Here is an 18,554-nt window from a genome sequence, read left to right as displayed (position 1 = left end):
ACTTAAAGCGGATCCGAGATGAAAAACTAACTAGAACAGGTAACTTGTCTATATATCCTATCTAAAGTTTAGATAGTTTACACAGCAAATCTAGCTGCAAACAGCTTTAATAGAATATGATTGATTATTCCTGTGGTACAATGACAGCAGCCATGTTGTTTGTAAACATTACCCAGAGGCAGGCTTATCTGCATCTTGAGCAAAAAAACCTAATCCCCCTCTGCCTCTGAAATCTCTGGCTAGTAATACCTCCCCCTCCTCCTGCCCAGACTGAGCTCCCATGAGCCCTTGCTACTGTCTGAAAGTGCCTTGGCTCTCTGAAAACCTGTGGGCGTGGCTTCTTTAGTTTATAGGGAATTAGAGTATTAAGACAAAAACAAAAAAGTATTTGGCTTTCAGGAATGCCCTATAAACAATAGGAAAGGAACACAATTATGCAATGTGTAAAAGTTCATCTCGGATCCACTTTAAATCCAAATCCTAATGATTAATTTACTTTTGCCACACAGATATGTTGTTAGTTTTTTTTTCCAGTAAAAATAATTGTCCAAATATAATCATTTCTGTTTCATCTGCTTCTTTGAAAATCAGGTGTTGTTTTAGTTCACATTCATATAAAAATTGTAGAGAATGTTGAAACGTTTACAAACTTTCCAGCACCTCTGTGTATTTCAACTAAACTAACTATGTAAGCATGTATGGTCTCTGATACATGAAAATCTCCTGGCATTTTGTGTATGATAAATATAGATGTGTTCATGTTATGGAAGACCCAGAGAACAGGTTTGTCTACTTTTGTAACAGATGCTGAAAGTCCAATGCTTGCCTCAACTTGTCATTATTATTATGGAGTGATACAAATACATTTCTATTTGATTCAAAAATATAACAGAATTGTCATTATTCCATCTGTATTCTGGCTGCAGTAAATCTAAGATAAATGGAACTTAACCAGAAAACAACGAGGTTTAGTTTGGAAACATTGTAAAAGTTTCATGGACTTTCATGTAATTTCTCAATAATAACAATCTTTAGAGTTTCCTAAAGGGCTGAGCCACACTGTTGTGTGCTTTGAGATCTGTCTGCGCTGTGTTTGAGATTTTAAAAATGGACTCCCATTGACTTGTATTAAAATCGCTGAGAGTTTTTGCCACAATTTTCCCGTTATTTTAATGCAAGTCAACAGGAGTGCATTAAAAACGTAGCGCTCAGCAGTGTTGCTCAGGCCTTATTCTGATTTACAGATTTTTGAGTACCGTATATACTTGCAAACAAGCCGACCCGCATATTAGCCGACCCCCCCCCCCCCAACCTCATATAAGCCGGGGGTAGGAAATGCTGGCTGCGTGATCCCCCTAGTGTGTCCCATTATAGCTAGTATAGTGCTCAGTATAGCTAGTATAGTGCCCAGTATGGGTAGGTAGTGCCCTAGTATAGCTAGTAAAGTGGCCAGTATAGCTAGTATAGTGTCCAGTATGAGTAGGTAGTGCCCCAGTATAGCTAGTATAGTGCCCAGTATAGCTAGTATAGTGCCCCAGTATAGCTAGTATAGTGCCCCAGTATAGCTAGAATAGTGCCCCAGTATAGCTAGTATAGTGCCACAGTATAGCTAGTATAGTGACCAGTATGGGTAGGTAGTGCCCCAGTATAGCTAGTATAGTGCCCCAGTATGGGTAGGTAGTGCCCCAGTTTAGCTAGTATAGTGCCCAGTATGGGTAGGTAGTGCCCCAGTTTAGCTAGTATAGTGCCCAGTATAGGTAGATAGTGCTCAGTATAGTGCCCCAGTATAGTTAGTATAGTGCCCAGTATAGGTAGGTAGTGCCCGGTATAGCGCCCAGTATAGGTAGTTAGCGCCCAGTATAGTGCCCAGTATAGGTAGGTAGTGCCCAGTATAGCGCCCAGTATAGGTAGGTAGTGCCCAGTATAGTGCCCCAGTATAGCTAGTACAGTGCCCAGTATAGGTAGGTAGTGCCCCCTCCTCTCCCGACCCCCCCCCCCCCCCCTCGGCCGCCGCTATCACCTGAGCTGACTCGTAAAGTAATTCCCAGCAGCGCGCCCCACGGCGGCTGCTGTGATGATGAAGCAGGAGCCGTAGAGAGAGACAGCGGCTTCCTGTAACTATGGGAACCGCTCTCTCTCTATGGCTTCCTGCCTCGTCATCACAGCAGCTGCCGTGGGGCGCGCTGCTGGGAATTACTTTATGAGCGGAGAGGGGAATAATAGAAGATGCGGCGCCAGCTCAAGTGATAGCGGGGGAGCGGGGTGCGCGGACCACAGGGGACTCGCAAGCAAGCCGACCCCCCAACGTTTGACCCCCTTTTTGGGGGTTAAAAATTCGGCTTGCTTGCGAGTATATATGGTATGTGTACAATTTCAAATAACTCAAGTTAAAGGGAACCCAACATGGGATAAATCCTCTGCATATATAGTGGCTGACACAGGAGACTTGGGTTCAAATCTTGGCTTTTCCTGGTCAGTAAGCCAGCACCTATTCAGCAATGAGTCCTTTCTGAATAGTTGAAGTCCTTGGGACCGATTAAAAGGTCATCTAAACTGCCAGTGTGTGCATATCATTTACTATTCCACAGCCGCAAAATGTTAAAAGTCCTCTTGTAACCTAATTAACCTCTTCCGGATGCATGCTACTGAAATCTACACTCTGTTTGCAGCCTCTTATCTCTGTCAGGGCGTAGATATCAATAGCCTGGCTCCTTGCACTCCTGCCTTGATCGCACTTCTGCCGACCCTACACTCTTCATGCGCCGGTCAGGAGACAATTTCATTGGCTCCTTACCACAGTGATCACTAAGGAAAAATAGAAAAAAAAAAAAAAGACTTTGGTCCTTATGCAAATCCAGAAGGAGTTAAACAGGAAGTTTGGCTTTAATGTGAAAGCCAAACTCCACCCCTCCCATCTGACTTTGACATGGCTCCTCATTCACTGAGGGAGAAGTGATAGGTAGGCAATATCACTGGCTGGAAGGACTTTATTGATGTAGATTATTCTACATATGCACATACCAGTAAATTATTGCCTAACACTTCCACAACCATGCAAGCAAGAGCAGACTGGTTCCCCTCAAAAAATATGCAATTAAAAATATAAATAAAATTGAATAAATTCAGAGAGGAAGAAACTTAAAAATATGTATGCATTAAACACAGCAGAATTGCTTATAAAATTGCTTATAGAAAAAATATGACTAGCTTGCTATTCAAAAAAAGAGCCCAAACTCTGGATCTTACCAGTAGCTCAATGTGTGGGCTTGAAGGTGGTTAAAGTAATCACACATATGGGATCGTTGTAATTGAGCTACTGGTAAGATCCATATCTTTGTATTCAACAGAGGGACGTGTTTATGAGAGACTTTAGATCCACTGAAATATTCTTGGGATCCTGTGAGGTTTCTGACAGACGCAGATTATCATTGTCCCTGGATACAGAATATAGAGTTTGGACTCTTTTTTTGAATAGCAAGCTAGTCATATTTTTTCTATAAGCAATTTTATAAGCAATTCTGCGGTGTTTAATGCATACATATACGGTGTTTTTTTCTTCTCTGGAATTATTCAATTTTATTTATATTTTTTAAATGCATAATTTTTGAGGGGAACCAATCTCCGAAAAGGATGCCGGGGGGCAGGAGGAAGCCCCAGGTAAGTCAAGAATACAATTTTTTTTTACTGCTCAGGGTCCCTATAAGATGTAAAAATATAACCTTGGAGAAGGTTTAAAAGAAAATGTTAATTGATAGGGGCCTATGAAAATGTGTTCAGTGTGTTCATTTCTAGTATCCAATTAGGCAGAGGGTACGGGAATGTACCTGCACCTAACAGGATATTGGGAAAGAACAGAGGCGCCAAAAGGATAAAAAAAATTGGTAATTAGAGGAGGCAGTGGTGGACTTACCTCCTCCAAGTAGACACAACACGACTGTACATTCAGTCTATTTATTGAGACAGAGGTCTAGGGCTGCACGATTTTAGGGAAAAATCGAAATTGCGATTTTTCTCTCAGAAATTGCAATTTCGATTTTCCCTCGATTTTTTTCACATCCTGCTTTTTCGCACTTTGGGGCAGTGGTGGTGGTGGGGGGGTTGGGGGTGTGTTGGTTCACCACGATCCGCAATGCCCAGTCCGCACTGCCCGGTTTGCTGTGTGTAATACCGTGCTTCTGGCCCCGCTGTGCGCGGATTGGCCAGAAGCAGTGAATATGTATAAGTGTTAATGAGCGGGGGGCGGACCCACTCGAGCGAGCAGCCGGGCACATTCAGCATTACCAATCACTAGCTAGCAATGGAATGACGGCAGCGGTAGGCGGAGCTGTACAGAGCATACAGCTCCGCCTACCGCTGCCGTCATTCCATTGCTAGCCAGTGATTGGTAATGCTGTATGTGCCCGGCCGCTCGCTCGAGAGGGTCCGCCCCCCGCTCATTAACACCTATACATATTCACTGCTTCTGGCCAATCCGCGCACAGCGGGGCCAGAAGCACGGTGTTGGTTCACCACGGTCCGCAATGCCCAGTCCGCACTGCCCGGTTTGCTGTGTGTAATACCGTGCTTCTGGCCCCGCTGTGCGCGGATTGGCCAGAAGCAGTGAATATGTATAGGTGTTAATGAGCGGGGGGCGGACCCTCTCGAGCGAGCGGCCGGGCACATTCAGCATTACCAATCACTGGCTAGCAATGGAATGACGGCAGTGGTAGGCGGAGCTGTATGCTCTGTACAGCTCCGCCTACCACTGCCGTCATTCCATCGCTAGCCAGTGATCGGTAATGCTGTATGATGTGCCCGGCCGCTCGCTCTAGTGGATCCGCCCCCCGCTCATTAACACTTATGCATATTCACTGCTTCTGGCCAATCCGCGCACAGCGGGGCCAGAAGCAAGGCAGACAGCGGACCGAAAAACCGAAGGTACTGACGATCAGCAGATCGTCTTGCCACGAACCGCGGTTTCGGTTTTAAACCGAAAAACCGTGCAGCCCTAGTACCGGGTGTTGTTTGTTTTGCTAGATGCTGTAACTCCTTTTTCTATTGCCTGACTGAGGAAGCGGGCACTGACCCGTGAAATGCGTTGCTTTGTTTTATCTGGAGTTCGTTAATAAATAGACTGAATGTACAGTATGTGTCTGCTTGGAGGAGGTAAGTCCACCACTGCCTCCTCTAATTACCAAATTTTTGGCTTTTAACCACCTGAGCGGTCTGGACGAGCTGAGCTCGTCCAACACCGCCGGAGGTCGCCGCTCAGGCCCTGCTGGGCCGATTTTAATCAAATAAAAAGCAGCACACGCAGCCGGCACTTTGCCAGCCGCGTGTGCTGCCTGATCGCCGCCGCTCTGCGGCGATTCGCCGCGAGCAGCGGCGAAAGAGGGCCCCCCTAGCCGCCTGAGCCCTGCGCAGCCGGAACAAAAAGTTCCGGCCAGCGCTAAGGGCTGGATCGGAGGCGGCTGACGTCAGGACGTCGGCTGACGTCGATGACGTCACTCCGCTCGTCGCTATGGCGACGATATAAGCAAAACAAGGAAGGCCGCTCATTGCGGCCTTCCTTGTTTATTCTGGGCGCCGGAGGCGATCGGAAGATCGCCTCCGGAGCGCCCTCTAGTGGGCTTTCATGCAGCCAACTTTCAGTTGGCTGCATGAAATAGTTTTTTTTTTATTTGAAAAAAACCCTCCCGCAGCCACCCTGGCGATTTAATCAGAACGCCAGGGTGGTTAAGCTCATTTAAAACCCCTTTTATCCTTTTGGCGCCTCTGTTCTCTCCTATATAATATTGTATCCACCCTGGGTGGAGGGTTGCGACCCTTTTCTACTATCTACAGAGAGCGACTTCTTATTCCTGAGTGGGGTCAGGATAATCTCCCCACCTGCCTTTACAGTGGTTGCCTATTGGTGACCCATGCTTGTGAGTATAACAACTATTACTCTTTGTCATTATCCACTTTGTCAATACATACTACCCTATTGGGGCTCTTGGTGTTCCTCTGTTTATCTCGTTTGCAAGGATATTGGGAAAAACACACTGAAACCTCATGGCTCTGCTCAGCACATTCCTTTTGTAAATCCCACCCATAAACTAGATGATTGGTACTTAACCACTTAAGGACCGTAGGCTTACACTCCCTAGTGACCAGGTTATTTTTTACAATTTAGGACTCTGCAGCTTTAAAGGGACTCCGAGCAGTGCAGACACTATGGAAAGATGCATATCATTTTAACGCTCTCTTTCTCCTCTTTCTGGCGACACCTAAATCGTTGCCCTACGCCTTTTAGTTTTCTTTATTTTCGCGATTGAAATCACGGCCGCGGCAATTTCAATCGCGAAAATAGCGAAAACTAAAAGGCGTAGGGCGGTGGTTTATATATCATTGGGAAGAGGAGAAAGAGAACTTTAAAATGATATGCATCTTTCCATAGTTTCTGCACTGCTCGGAGTCCCTTTAAAAGCTAGCTGCAGAGCCATACCACTCAGCACACAAATGAATCCCCCCTTTTCTGCTCACCCACAGAGCTTTCTGTTGGTGGGCTCTGATCACTCCTGCGATGTTTGTTTTGTTTTTTTATTTATTTGTTTTGGGTTTTTTCTAAATCAATTTTTTTTTTTTTTTTTTTTTTTACGTCCTCCCTCCCCCCACCAGCCAATGACAGCGATCAGCTGTCATAGGCATCAGCCTATGAGAGCCGATCGCTCTTGAGCCTCTCTAGGGGACAACAGAGTGACATGGCTGTCCCCAGTACAGCGCTGCCGTAGATCACAGCGCTGTACAATGTAAATAGACAACGACAGTCTCCTAGCGGCCGCTGGGAGACTAATGATGGAGTGGAGCTCTGTCATTCAAGCGGAGATGCGCGCGCGATCTCCTTCAAAACCCCCGCCCCAGAACTTGACGCCTTTTGGCGTTAGGCGGTGCTGCCACCCTCCTGACGCCGATCGCCGTTAGGTGGTCGGGAGGGGGTTAATCAGCTGTGGGAGTTCCATGTTTTCCCACTAAAGGTTTTTAAAAGGACTGATTATAAAACAGAATACTGTTTTAAAATAGGTAGTTGTTGAAATCATTAAATATAAATATTTGACCTACTTGCTTGAAGTGGTATTACCATATATCGTAGTTAATATATAAATGTGTGTCTCCTGTACAGACTCTATATGACAATACATCATGTCAGTTCAGTCCATGTATGAGCAGTGTATGGAAGTCTCCTGCTGCAACCTGAATTCAGAGCCAACTTTTCTGGATCATTCCATATTATGTGCTGTGCCCAATTAGCTACACACAGGAACCAATTAGACATTCTTATAAATAATGCAAACCCACTCCCTCCAATACATCATGCTAAGACAGTCAATGCAGGAGCTGAGGATGGATCCAATGCAACCTGAATTCAGAGTAGATTCCTCTGGTGGTTTATTCCATCGTATGTGCTTTGCTCAAGTTTCCATAATCAAGACCTACGTTTGTAATTCCTATGTACAGAATATATCTGAATAAACAATGTGCAAATAGAAACTATCTGACTTCATTTAAGCTAGCGGAATTTTAACATTTTAAAAAGAGAATATCTGAGAGAGCCTAAGCGCTTTGAGCCCTATTGGAGAAAAGAACTATAGAAATGTTATTGTTATAAGGGCTCATTCACACCCTTTCTGTATTTTTTTTTAGCGCTGTTTTTATCTTATTGAGCTAAATTAGCAAAACCACCAAGATACGGCATACAGCTCCTCTTCAACTAGCTACAAATAGGTATGCAGAGAGATTTATGTCCCAAACACATTTTTGCTGCATTCATCATGGGCTTTAATGTTATCCTGCAGCCTGCCTAACAAATAGTTGGAACTGCATACTTAAGGCTCATACACACATCAGACTATAGTCTTTGGAAAATGAAAGATCACAGACCAATCTTACCACCCTTCATGTAGTATGAGAGCCATACTCTACACAGTCTTTTCTATGGAGCTGAACTCCACATCAGAAAAAAAATCTTTGCAAGATGCTGCACACACAGATGCTGTACAGACACAAAAGATCAGTATCTGCAAAAGATCTGTTCCTGCCAAAAATCCATTCCTGCAAATTGCAATGATGGTCTATGAGATCTGCAGATCATCATACACACATGATTTAGCTGACATTCATCTGCAGATCAGATCCACCAGGATGGATTTTCAGATCTGCAGATGATTGCTTGATCTACAGATGAATGTCAGTTAAATGATGTGTGTATGATGATCTGCAGATCTCATAGACTATCATTGCAATTTGCAGGAATGGATTTTTGGCAGGAACAGATCTTTTGCAGATACTGATCTTTTGTGTCTGTACAGCATCTGTGTGTGCAGCATCTTGCAAAGATTTTTTTCTGATGTGGAGTTCAGCTCCATAGAAAAGACTGTGTAGAGTATGGCTCTCATACTACATGAAGGGTGGTAAGATTGGTCTGTGATCTTTCATTTTCCAAAGACTATAGTCTGATGTGTGTATGCACCTTTACACACTCTGTTAGTTTTCAGTAGCAAGCCTAAAGTTGGCCTGACGTATGGAATTCCTCTTAAATCCCCTTTTCTACTCAGCTTTGCGATAGTCCAACATTTGCACCAAAACTGCAGCTTAGCAGCAGTCACGTGACTCTAGTCTTCAGCACTGCTCACTCTACCGCCACTAGTGTATACTTTTATTCCACTCATTCCACTTGGTGTTTCAGATGCTTTTTTCCTGCTTGGGTATGTTTTTGATTGGTTACATTTCCTCACAGGTCATTTGCACTCAGTTCTGGTCGCTTACACCAGGGATCTCCAGTTCTTTTGCACTAGTGGACTGCACGTTGCACTTTATTGCTTATTGTTCACTGAGCTGTAAATCTTTACAGTTCTCTTGCACAACTGTGTTTCTCGTGCACAACTTTGTTGATTCACTCTATTGCATACTGCACTTTATTGTTTACTAGATTGAGCTTCAATATGGATTATTTAATTTGATATTTAATGTGGAGCTTGTGAGATCCTATTGTTACGGTTATCTACATTCAAATATATGATGCAACTGTGTCCCCCAGGGAGGGATATGGAGGTTGCCATATATATTTCCTTTCAAGCAATACCAGTTGCCTGGCTATCCTGCTGATCCTCTGCATTAAATACTTTTAACAGTTGGCCCTGAACAAGCATGCAGCAGATCAGATGTTTCTGACAGTATTGTCAGATATGACAAGATTAGCTGGATGCTTGTCTCTGGTGTTACTCAGACAATACTGCAGCCAAATAGATCAGCAGGATTGCCAGGACATGATATTGTTTAAAGGAAATAAATATGGCAGCTCCCTTCTTCTTCTCACTTAATTTGTCCTTGATGGTTATTTTTAATATGGTTTTAACTTGTTTATTGTTGTATAAATAAAGCAAATATTTAACTGTGATTCATGGTGTGATGCAGTACTTGCAGGATCTACTTTTTTTGTTTTCATAATATACTGGCGTCAAATTCTCACCAGAATTAGTATGGTAAAATATAATTAGCATAAAATACAATTAGTATGTAAGTAGGTAGACAAATTAAGACTGCTATATTAATGCTGACCCTTGGCTTTGAGAATTTACTTCTTAGACCCAGTGCACACCGAGCGGTTTTTGGAGCGATCCGCCGGCCGCATCCGCCTATAAAAACGCTTGTCTAATGTATTGCAATGGGATGGTGCACACCGGCGGTTTGCGGTTTTTGCCAAGCCGCAAACGCACCTCCTGCTGCGCGTTTGCAGATTTCGGAAGCGTTTCGTCCTCAATGTAAAGTATAGGAAAAACGCAAACTGCTCTGAAAAACGCTACTTCAGAGCGGTTTGCCAGGCATTTTTGTTACAGTAGCTGTTCAGTAACAGATTTTACTGTAACAATATGTGTAATCTGCTACACAAAAACGCACCTAAAATTGCTAGGTATGTTTAGAAAACCTCTCTAAACATACCTAGAATCGCTCTGAAATCAGCTCCCAAAACCGCTAGCGTATTGTGGATCTGCTAGCGGTTTTGGTGTGCACCGGGCCATAGGCCTGGTGCACACCAGAGGAGTTTTTCTGAGCGTTTTGAGTTTTTAAATCTGCTGCTAATGTTATCCTATGTGTCTGTGCACACTGGAGCAATGAGGTTTTGTAAAAACCCCATAGCATTACATTGGGAAGAGCTTTTAGAGGTTTCAAAAGCTCTTCCCAATGTAATGCTATGGGGTTTTTTACAAAACCTCATTGCTCCAGTGTGCACAGACACATAGGATAACATTAGCAGCAGATTTAAAAACTCAAAATGCTCAGAAAAACTCCTCTGGTGTGCACCAGGCCTCAGGCCCAGTGCACACCAAAACCACTAGCAGATCGTCAAAACGCTAGCGGTTTTGAGAGCAGAGATTTGGCCGGGTGCACACCAAGCGGATTTTGTATGCGATCCACCAGCCGCATCAGCCAGTGAAAACGCTTGGCTATTGTATTTCAATGTGTGGTGCACACCAGCGGTTTTTTTTTTTAAGCAAACCGCAAACGGCGCGTTTGCGGCTTGGCAAAAACCTCAAACCGCCGGTGTGCACCATCCCATTGCAGTACATTAGCCAAGCATTTTTCCAGGCGGATGCGGCCGGCGGATCGCTCCAAAAACCGCTCGGTGTGCACTGGGCCTTACTGTCATTTCTGGCCATTGCTACAAAGTTTTACCACTCTTAGAAATTTACCACAAAGGGGTAACAGTAAAGGGAAAAATGTATTGTGAAAAAAGTCATAAAACAGAAATATTTGTTTTTTCAAATATTATATTGAAATTCGGCACTCATTTTCTTAGATATTCTAGATGCTCAAATAGGCAAAAATACAACAATGTGAAGAGAGCATAGAGGGGGTAGCTACACAGTACAGAGAGTGCATAAATCTGCACTATACTATGAAGCAATGGGCATGATTCAAGGCCACCTGATGTTTCTGCTAATATATCGTCATTCCCAAGCCATTTCTAGTAAGTGGTTTGGATCCCACATGAAGTAGATATATTTGTAGATGTGTACGGTATATATTCTTTTGTATATAATAATTACACCTCATGCTAATAACGTCTACTTCGTCATAGATCCATCTGTGAATTATTCCCATGAGTATTTGATAATGTACTTTGTAATGGAGTACTTTTTCTTATGATTTATTTTGTGTGAGTATTTATACAACATTTTGTGTGCTACTTTCTATTTATATAAATCTTTAGTGTGAATTGATTCTTTGCCTCTCGGTGTGCACCTTATACATAATATATTCTAGTGTGTTTAAAGCTCCCATAATTAATGGTAGCACAGGATAATTGTTCATGCCTCTGGATTGTCTTTTATAATTTAATGGTGTACGTGATTAATGTTCTTCTGTATCTGTGCGCATGAATACATTTTCTCTGGGCCTTGCAATGCTCACTTCTTATTCTCTTTGCTAAGTGTTGAAAGAAAAACACCAAAGCCTGGTCCAGCTTTATATCAGACATCATAGTGTGTAGGACCTTTCACATTCTAACCTTTTTGTAGGCAGGCGGCTGGATCCCCTAAGATATGTAGCTCTTTTTCATGCTTGTCTTCTGAGCTGGATTGACTTGAAGAGGGACGTGGGAAATACCAAGTTTGTATTAAATGTAGATTATTTTCCTGAAGCCTTAATAGGACTGCATTGCTACTACCCAACCAGAGCCTGTATAGACCTCAAGTTGCCCATTAATGATACTATTAGCAAACAATCAACCTTCCGATTGATCAGATCAGATAGTGTTGATGGTGCCACCAACTTTAAACGTTTCGTTTTATCAAATGGATGATCTATCCATTTTTCAGATAGATGCTATCTGATATTAACGGATTGGTTATATTTTTTATTCCACTTATAAGTTCGATCGATCGCTTCTTTCCAATCACAATTATCGAATCAGAAGGTCCATCCTATGCTAATATTGTATCTTTAATTGGCACCTTTAGATTTTCATCGTCTGGAACTATTCTTTGTGATTATTTTGGGTGACTTTTGAGATTGTGTCTCTCCATCCTCAAACTTGCCATTGGTGGTTGGACATGCTGGATTTTGGTTGGACATGCTGGATTTTGGTTGGACATGCTGGATAATCATTCCTGAGTGTGCGTGCCTAGCCTTATTGGATAACTGTAATATTTAACTTTTGGTTAGATATTGAATAGCCCTCCCGAGGTCTCACACCAGTAGAGAGACTACTGCACCTGAAATCACAGCACTACTACTGAGGTAATCTCCTTTTCTGGTCAATATTTTCACTTGGAGCTCCACTTTAACAAGATAGTCAAAGAAGTTGTGAGACTAATATTTCTGAAGCTAGAGAAGTCACATTGGCCTAAATTCACTAAGATCATGCTGGAGATAATAAGGCAAGAAAAAACTTACCACCACACAGTGAGAGAGTTCTCTTATCTCTTCATTCCTTAAGTTACCTCCACTGTAGTAAGTTACCTCCTCTGTAGTTATTTTCACACACAGTTAATTAACAGCCTGTCTTTAACTTTAGAATTTTGAAGTTATTTTAAGGATTGAAGAGTTAACTTTGGAGAACTCACCTTAACTTAAAGACAGAAGAGATAACTTTAGCTTTGCCTGAGGTAAAATGTTTCCTGAATACTACATGCCTTATCACCATGGTGATAACTCTAGAAACGTTATTAAAGACAGGAGATAAGGTTAGTGAATTGAGTCCAATGTGTTCACATTATGCGTGTTACATGGTATGCGAGACCACATGTGATCTCGCTTCGTATCGTCATATCTCTGGATTGTAACAGACCATATTATCCAAATGCACTTTCTATTGTGTGTCTCTGGATGTGTGAAAACGTGCATATTTCATTCTAAATAATCATTTCCCTGTCCCTGCGTCTTCCTGTGTCCATGCATCCAGGCGCGCATGCATTGGTGAATTTCGGGCACCGGTTTTGGATGGGAATGTGAGTAGGTTTGCGTTGGTTGCAGCAGTGTGTCTGGGTTGCATCTGTGTGTGCAGGGGGAGTCACTGCCATTCATGCATTGCGGGGTGGGTGTGGCTGTGTGCACGGCACATGCCCATTGGCATAGCGCCCGTTATTTTTTAAGGTGGGGGATTTTTTTTTACTAATACGGTATAATCTTGTTATATTAGACTCTGATATAGTAAACATTTACCTTTCCAGGTCCTGGCCAATCTGATATAGTAAACCACTTTTCCTGGTCCCTTGTAGTTTACTATAACAAAATTATACTGTATGCTATAATGTTCATACTAAGAAAATGACTTGCACATTTTAACATGCAGAGTGTGTTGCATTATGCCTGTATGGTAGCAGAATGGTCATTGTGCAACACTCATAGCGATAACTTAGCCTTACACTTTCAGGCAGTGAAGATCTCCAGCAGGGCTAGTTCATCAGTAGAGAAACTAATAAGTGACTCCCTCACGCAGCATCTACTCTCAGCTAAAATATCAGTATTGGGTAGCATCCTGCTTTCAGAACTGCCGGCAATGAATAGCATTGGATGTTGTGTTGTGATTTTGCAAATAAATAACTTCCTGGCAGTGGAAATTGCTGCATCTATGAGGTGTTTATAGATTTTGATCAAACTTTGTCAAACATTAATATATGATACTTAAAATAAATGATTACACTTTGAAACAGTTTTAAAAGCATTCTGTTCCATGTATGCAGGGGAATCAGCAAGAAGTATGACCTCGATTTTCAGCGAGACATCCATTTATTCGGTTAGGTTTTAAATTGAAAAGATGTTTGTTTGCTTTCTTGAGAAATAATATTGCAGCCTTGCAACATCGGAACAGTCAGCTCTTCAATATTTCAGGCTAGGAGTTTGCTCACAATAATGCCTCTTCCCCCAGTTGTATTTTGAATTAGTTTGATTGCAGACAATCATTTGTCCTGCTGGATGCATCCTTTGTCTCACTTGTGCTCAATACTTCTCTAGTGATTACTGTGCTGCTGGGCATCACCACATTATCTTGTTGCTTTCTCCAGCCGTATGACAATTTGTCTGATCGTCACTGTGTCCTTAAAGCAAACCAGAACTTCCTCTCTGCTCTACAAGATAAGCAACAGCATATTTATCTTTAAAGAAAAAACATTTGTTACAGGTTTGAGAAATCCTGCAATAAATTTGCACTGTGTCTATTTCCTTCTTTCATGGAAGCAGACATAGTGTGAACATCCTATTTTTACAAATTAGCTGCTCTGCCAAGGCAGCCAGCTGACACAGCTGAGAGATCAAATTACACTCGTGATCAGTCCCATATGAGGGGGAATTAGACAAGCTAACTCTCTAAATACAAGCCTTTGTATGAGAATGAGCGTGTCTGCACTGCGCAGGCTCAGGATGACTTGCACCTGCGCAGTAGCATGAAGCAGCGGCTTGGGTGCAGGCTGCCTGTGCAGTGCGGCTGAGCGCCTTCAACAAGCCCCTTTCTATGGCTATGGAATGGCGAGGAGGAGGAAGATGGGGGAAGCCTCTGGATTATCCAGAGGTTTCCCTCTACCTTGGTAAGTACCCATTTGGGGGACAGGTACACTTTAATACTAGCCCAGCATGATTATGCGGGTAAGGTGTGCTTATTTAACGCTGCTGGACTGTATCTACACTAGCTGTAGGCTTGTTGCAAGTGTGTGATGTAAACTGCTGAGGTCAGAAGACATCTAGGCAATATTTATTACCCATGGCAGCAATGGCAGCTTTCTTAAAGCTATGTACAAATGCATGAAGATTGTCAGCCGCAGGGATGATGACCCTCAGGTGAAAGTTTTGTGCGGAGTGCAGTACTGGCCACTCACAAGGCTACAGGATCCTGCAGGCCAGAAGGGACCATGGTACAGTTACAACAAAGCAGATACCATCAGGAGGGGAACAATGGGTGTGGCTGACGCCTAAGTTCCGGCTTGCTTGAACTATGTGTGATGTGGGGAGACACCTGTACACATGCTAGAAGTGTGAATTAGAATATGGAAGGTGCCATTGCTGGCTTCCTTCTTGAGTGAAAGTTTTACTATAATCCTCTGTCTCTAATACATCCTGAATCAAAGAACAGAACAAGTATGCAGATCAGCTATTCTGATACACTATGACTCAGCTGTGTGTGGTTTTCTCGCTCCAGTGTGACTAAAACAAGACTGCATGTTAGCCCTATTTACATGACTTTTCAATAATCAGGCAAATACATTTTTAAAGTGTGGCAACTATTTAAAATACTCCTTATTGTTTTCAAATCAGGTTCCCTTTTACATATCTGCAAACAAAATTACAATTATTTATTCAGCTGTTTGTGCCTCAGAACATGACTTATAATTTAACTAAAGCCAATATGGTGGCGCTGCAGTTGCACAGGCATCCTATTAGAGGTGCCACTCTAACAAGCTCCAGCAACCCCTTTGTTCTTATCCACTGTGATCTGTAAAAGCTGTCATGCCACCATGGAAGCAACATGGGCAGAGGAGCAGCTAAATTGCAGCAAACTGGAAAACACTTTTCCACATTGCCTTAAAATCACTATATCCACGTCAGCTTCTTACAGCTAGCAGTGGCAGACAAGAAGCTGGCAGCATATAAAATACAGTGGTTTCAATAAGTACCATTTTACACATAAAGGACTAGGAATCTAACATAAAGACTGTTTCTGTCTTGCCTTGACTTTGGAACATGCTGGGCGGTCAGTTTTTTGCACTACTATTTTTTCATTACTATTTATTTTAATTACTTAGCTGGTTGAGTTTGCAAAACGCTGTTCCTTTGCCATGACAGATGCTATTGGGCTGAGAGAACAGCATTCCATCTGCTATTAAAAATACTTCAAGTATACCAGCATCACCCATCTGAGGTAGTCAACCATTAGCCGGGAGAGGGCAGGGTACTGGCTAATTTTTCTGTATGAGCACAGTGCAGATCATCTCATAATCCCCAACTCTATCCTCTGCTGCTGAGATATGACCTCTTTGTAGCCTGCACTGCAGCTGCAGCTCAGCAAAGTCTTATCAAATACCTATCTATTTCCTGCACAGAGCTTAATAAAGTATTTAACCGTTCCCTCAACTTTCCCAAAGTCTTCATAAATAAATAAAATACGTAAGAAATTATTTCTTTTTACCCTTAGAGCCGCAGTGTGATTCATAGAATCCTTTAGGGACAGGTGCCCAAATGAAAAATGGTGTATGCTGGTTGTGGGAGTGGCAAAAGAGGATTTTTTTTTTATAGCATAGCATAGTTTTCTACCCGTGACAGACTCCCCTCATCCCTGCCCCATTGCCCCAATGATTCCCAGTGGTGGGTCCCGAAGTTTCCTCAGCCCTCAGTGACTGGTCCGCTCCCTCCACCCGTGTGACCTGGTGATAGACTTTTCTCGCTCCTATGCCCTTGACATGTTCACAGGTGAAAAACTCTCCAATGACAAACTCCCCATGTAATGCGTTACTTGCCAACCACTTCCCCACATACTTCCACTCTTTGCATTGGTGTGGAGGGTAGAGAACTAGGCCTGAAAACAGAAGTATCTGTCTGAGGACGGTATATACCCTGATATTTCATCTGCGGTTACTCCCTATTATCTTTATTAGCCCTTTATGTGTTACTGTATGTACTGTATGTACATATGAGTTTATTCTTTTATAGTTAAGTGTTTTTCTGGGAAGTTAAATACTGTTATTCTATTTGCAGGATCATCCGAACGCTTCCCTTGAGCCTCCTTCCCCTCCCTTTGTCAGTTATGGCAACTGGAGGCCGAGAGGATACTACAGATTACACAGATGACCTCGGGGCCAGTGGTAAGCCATCCTTGAGTTTACACAATATAATGAAAATGAGAAGCTATGCCTATTAGAGGATCAGTAATGTTTGACAAATGGTCTTGATTAGTTGGAAAGTGTGAAGAGATGGTGGTCAAAGTGCCAGAGTAAGCCATACACATTGGCCACTAGTGCGATTTGCGTCTTTTTTCTGAATCGCAATGGCCAGCCTGCTGCATTTTTGCTGTGTTTGCACTCCTAAACTTTATATAGGAACACAGGGAAATTGCATAGAAATTGTGCCGCTATGCAATTTTCCCCACAGTTCATCAATTCAAACTGAGCTTTTTGTTCTCCCACCGGAAATCGAAATGCAACGCGGTGGTGGAAATAGAAAAAAAAAGTGTTTCTTATTGCGTGTTTCTTAAACCTGTCCTTGCGACTCCCCAACGGTGCATGTTATTCAGGCAACCTCACATATGCACAGGTGGGATAATTAGTGTCTCAGCTAGGTGAATTCCATGTAGCTGAAACACTGTACTTAGTGGAAAAAAAACCTAAAAGGACAAGTAATGGTTAATAATTCTTAACAAAAATTACCACCCAAAGAAATTTCAATTTGTGGTGAAAAAAAAATGTATACATCATTTTGGTGTGATAAGGCGTGATAACGTTATTGATGAATGAATGGGGAGAGTACTAAAATGTGAAAATTGCTCATGTTCATAAGGGGGAAAACCCCTTGGTGGTAAAGTGGTTAAAATAAGTCTGGTGTTGTTTAAATTTACAGCTAGACTGAAAATGGTATTCATATCTATGGCACATGAGTTACATTGTAGTACAGATTTGTATATGCTATCATGTACTCTGATTAGACTCACACCAAGGACAACTGAGCTTTGGTTATTCAATATTTTTTTTTTTAGATTCTTTTATTTTGAATATAAAGGAGAAGCAGTGAGATACATAGACAGTTAGCATAAATGCCATAAGTCATAACATGAAAGACACATGGAAGAAGTATCACCAGATCTATGTAGTTAAACAATAACAGAATATAGCTACATATAGGGTCAATGTCCAATGTAGCTTCATATGAAGATAGAAAAGGAGACATGTATGAGTCTTGGAGTCTTGGAGGATAAAAACAGTGGTCACACAACGCCGTTACTTTATATACTTATCTTAGTATGTAATATAGGCAATAAGAGCAGCGTAATAGGTTAGACATTCATTGTTATTATCACGGCTTCCCTGGGCCCATAGGGATCATACACCAGGGGGCCTATAATAGAGAAAATTTAGTCTCACCCAGTATATCTAGAGAATATTATTCTCCTCTGTTCACTCTGAAAACATAAAAAGAAAAAAAAAAAGAGAAAGGAAGAAAGAGAAGGAGAAGATGTGGACGGCCGTGGTAGGAGCCCAGAGCGAAGCAGGGGGGGACCCCGGGTAGGGAGTAAGTGTTCTCTTCTCCCCACGCCAGGGGGGAGGAATTGAGTAAGGCGGGACTTATTAAACTGTCTGGGAGGGTGTATGTTCCGGGCCATCTAGTTAATTAGAAGTGACTTGTATCATTGCGTTTCTTGAAACTCAAACCAGCCATACCATGTCTTCCAATACTGGTCAGGTTTATTATGTAGCGTGGCCGTGATATCCTCCATATGTTGTATTTGCCCTACCAGCTTCAGCCAATCGCCGATTCTGGGCGGGTCTTCTGACTTCCAGAGCCTGGCAATCAGAGTCCTAGCTGCATTAATTAGATGTCTTGTTCGCGTTTTT

At 42.5% G+C, this 18,554-nt stretch overlaps 1 protein-coding gene across 1 annotated transcript in view; it reads left to right on the top strand.

Moving 5' to 3' along the window:
* BAK1 (BCL2 antagonist/killer 1) overlaps positions 1 to 18,554 on the top strand; it is a 77,173-nt gene that overhangs the window by 26,443 nt on the left and 32,176 nt on the right. The window contains exon 2 of the mRNA XM_068265510.1: positions 16,705 to 16,811. Coding sequence (XP_068121611.1) covers positions 16,754 to 16,811 — 58 coding nt within the window. The 5' untranslated portion in view covers positions 16,705 to 16,753. The remainder of the gene's footprint in view (positions 1 to 16,704; positions 16,812 to 18,554) is intronic.

Source organism: Hyperolius riggenbachi, chromosome 2, assembly GCF_040937935.1.
Source record: "Hyperolius riggenbachi isolate aHypRig1 chromosome 2, aHypRig1.pri, whole genome shotgun sequence".
In the NCBI taxonomy this organism is placed as follows: Eukaryota; Metazoa; Chordata; class Amphibia; order Anura; family Hyperoliidae; genus Hyperolius; species Hyperolius riggenbachi.
Note: the sequence above shows the minus strand (reverse complement) of the source record. Positions and strands in the feature narration are given on the sequence as shown.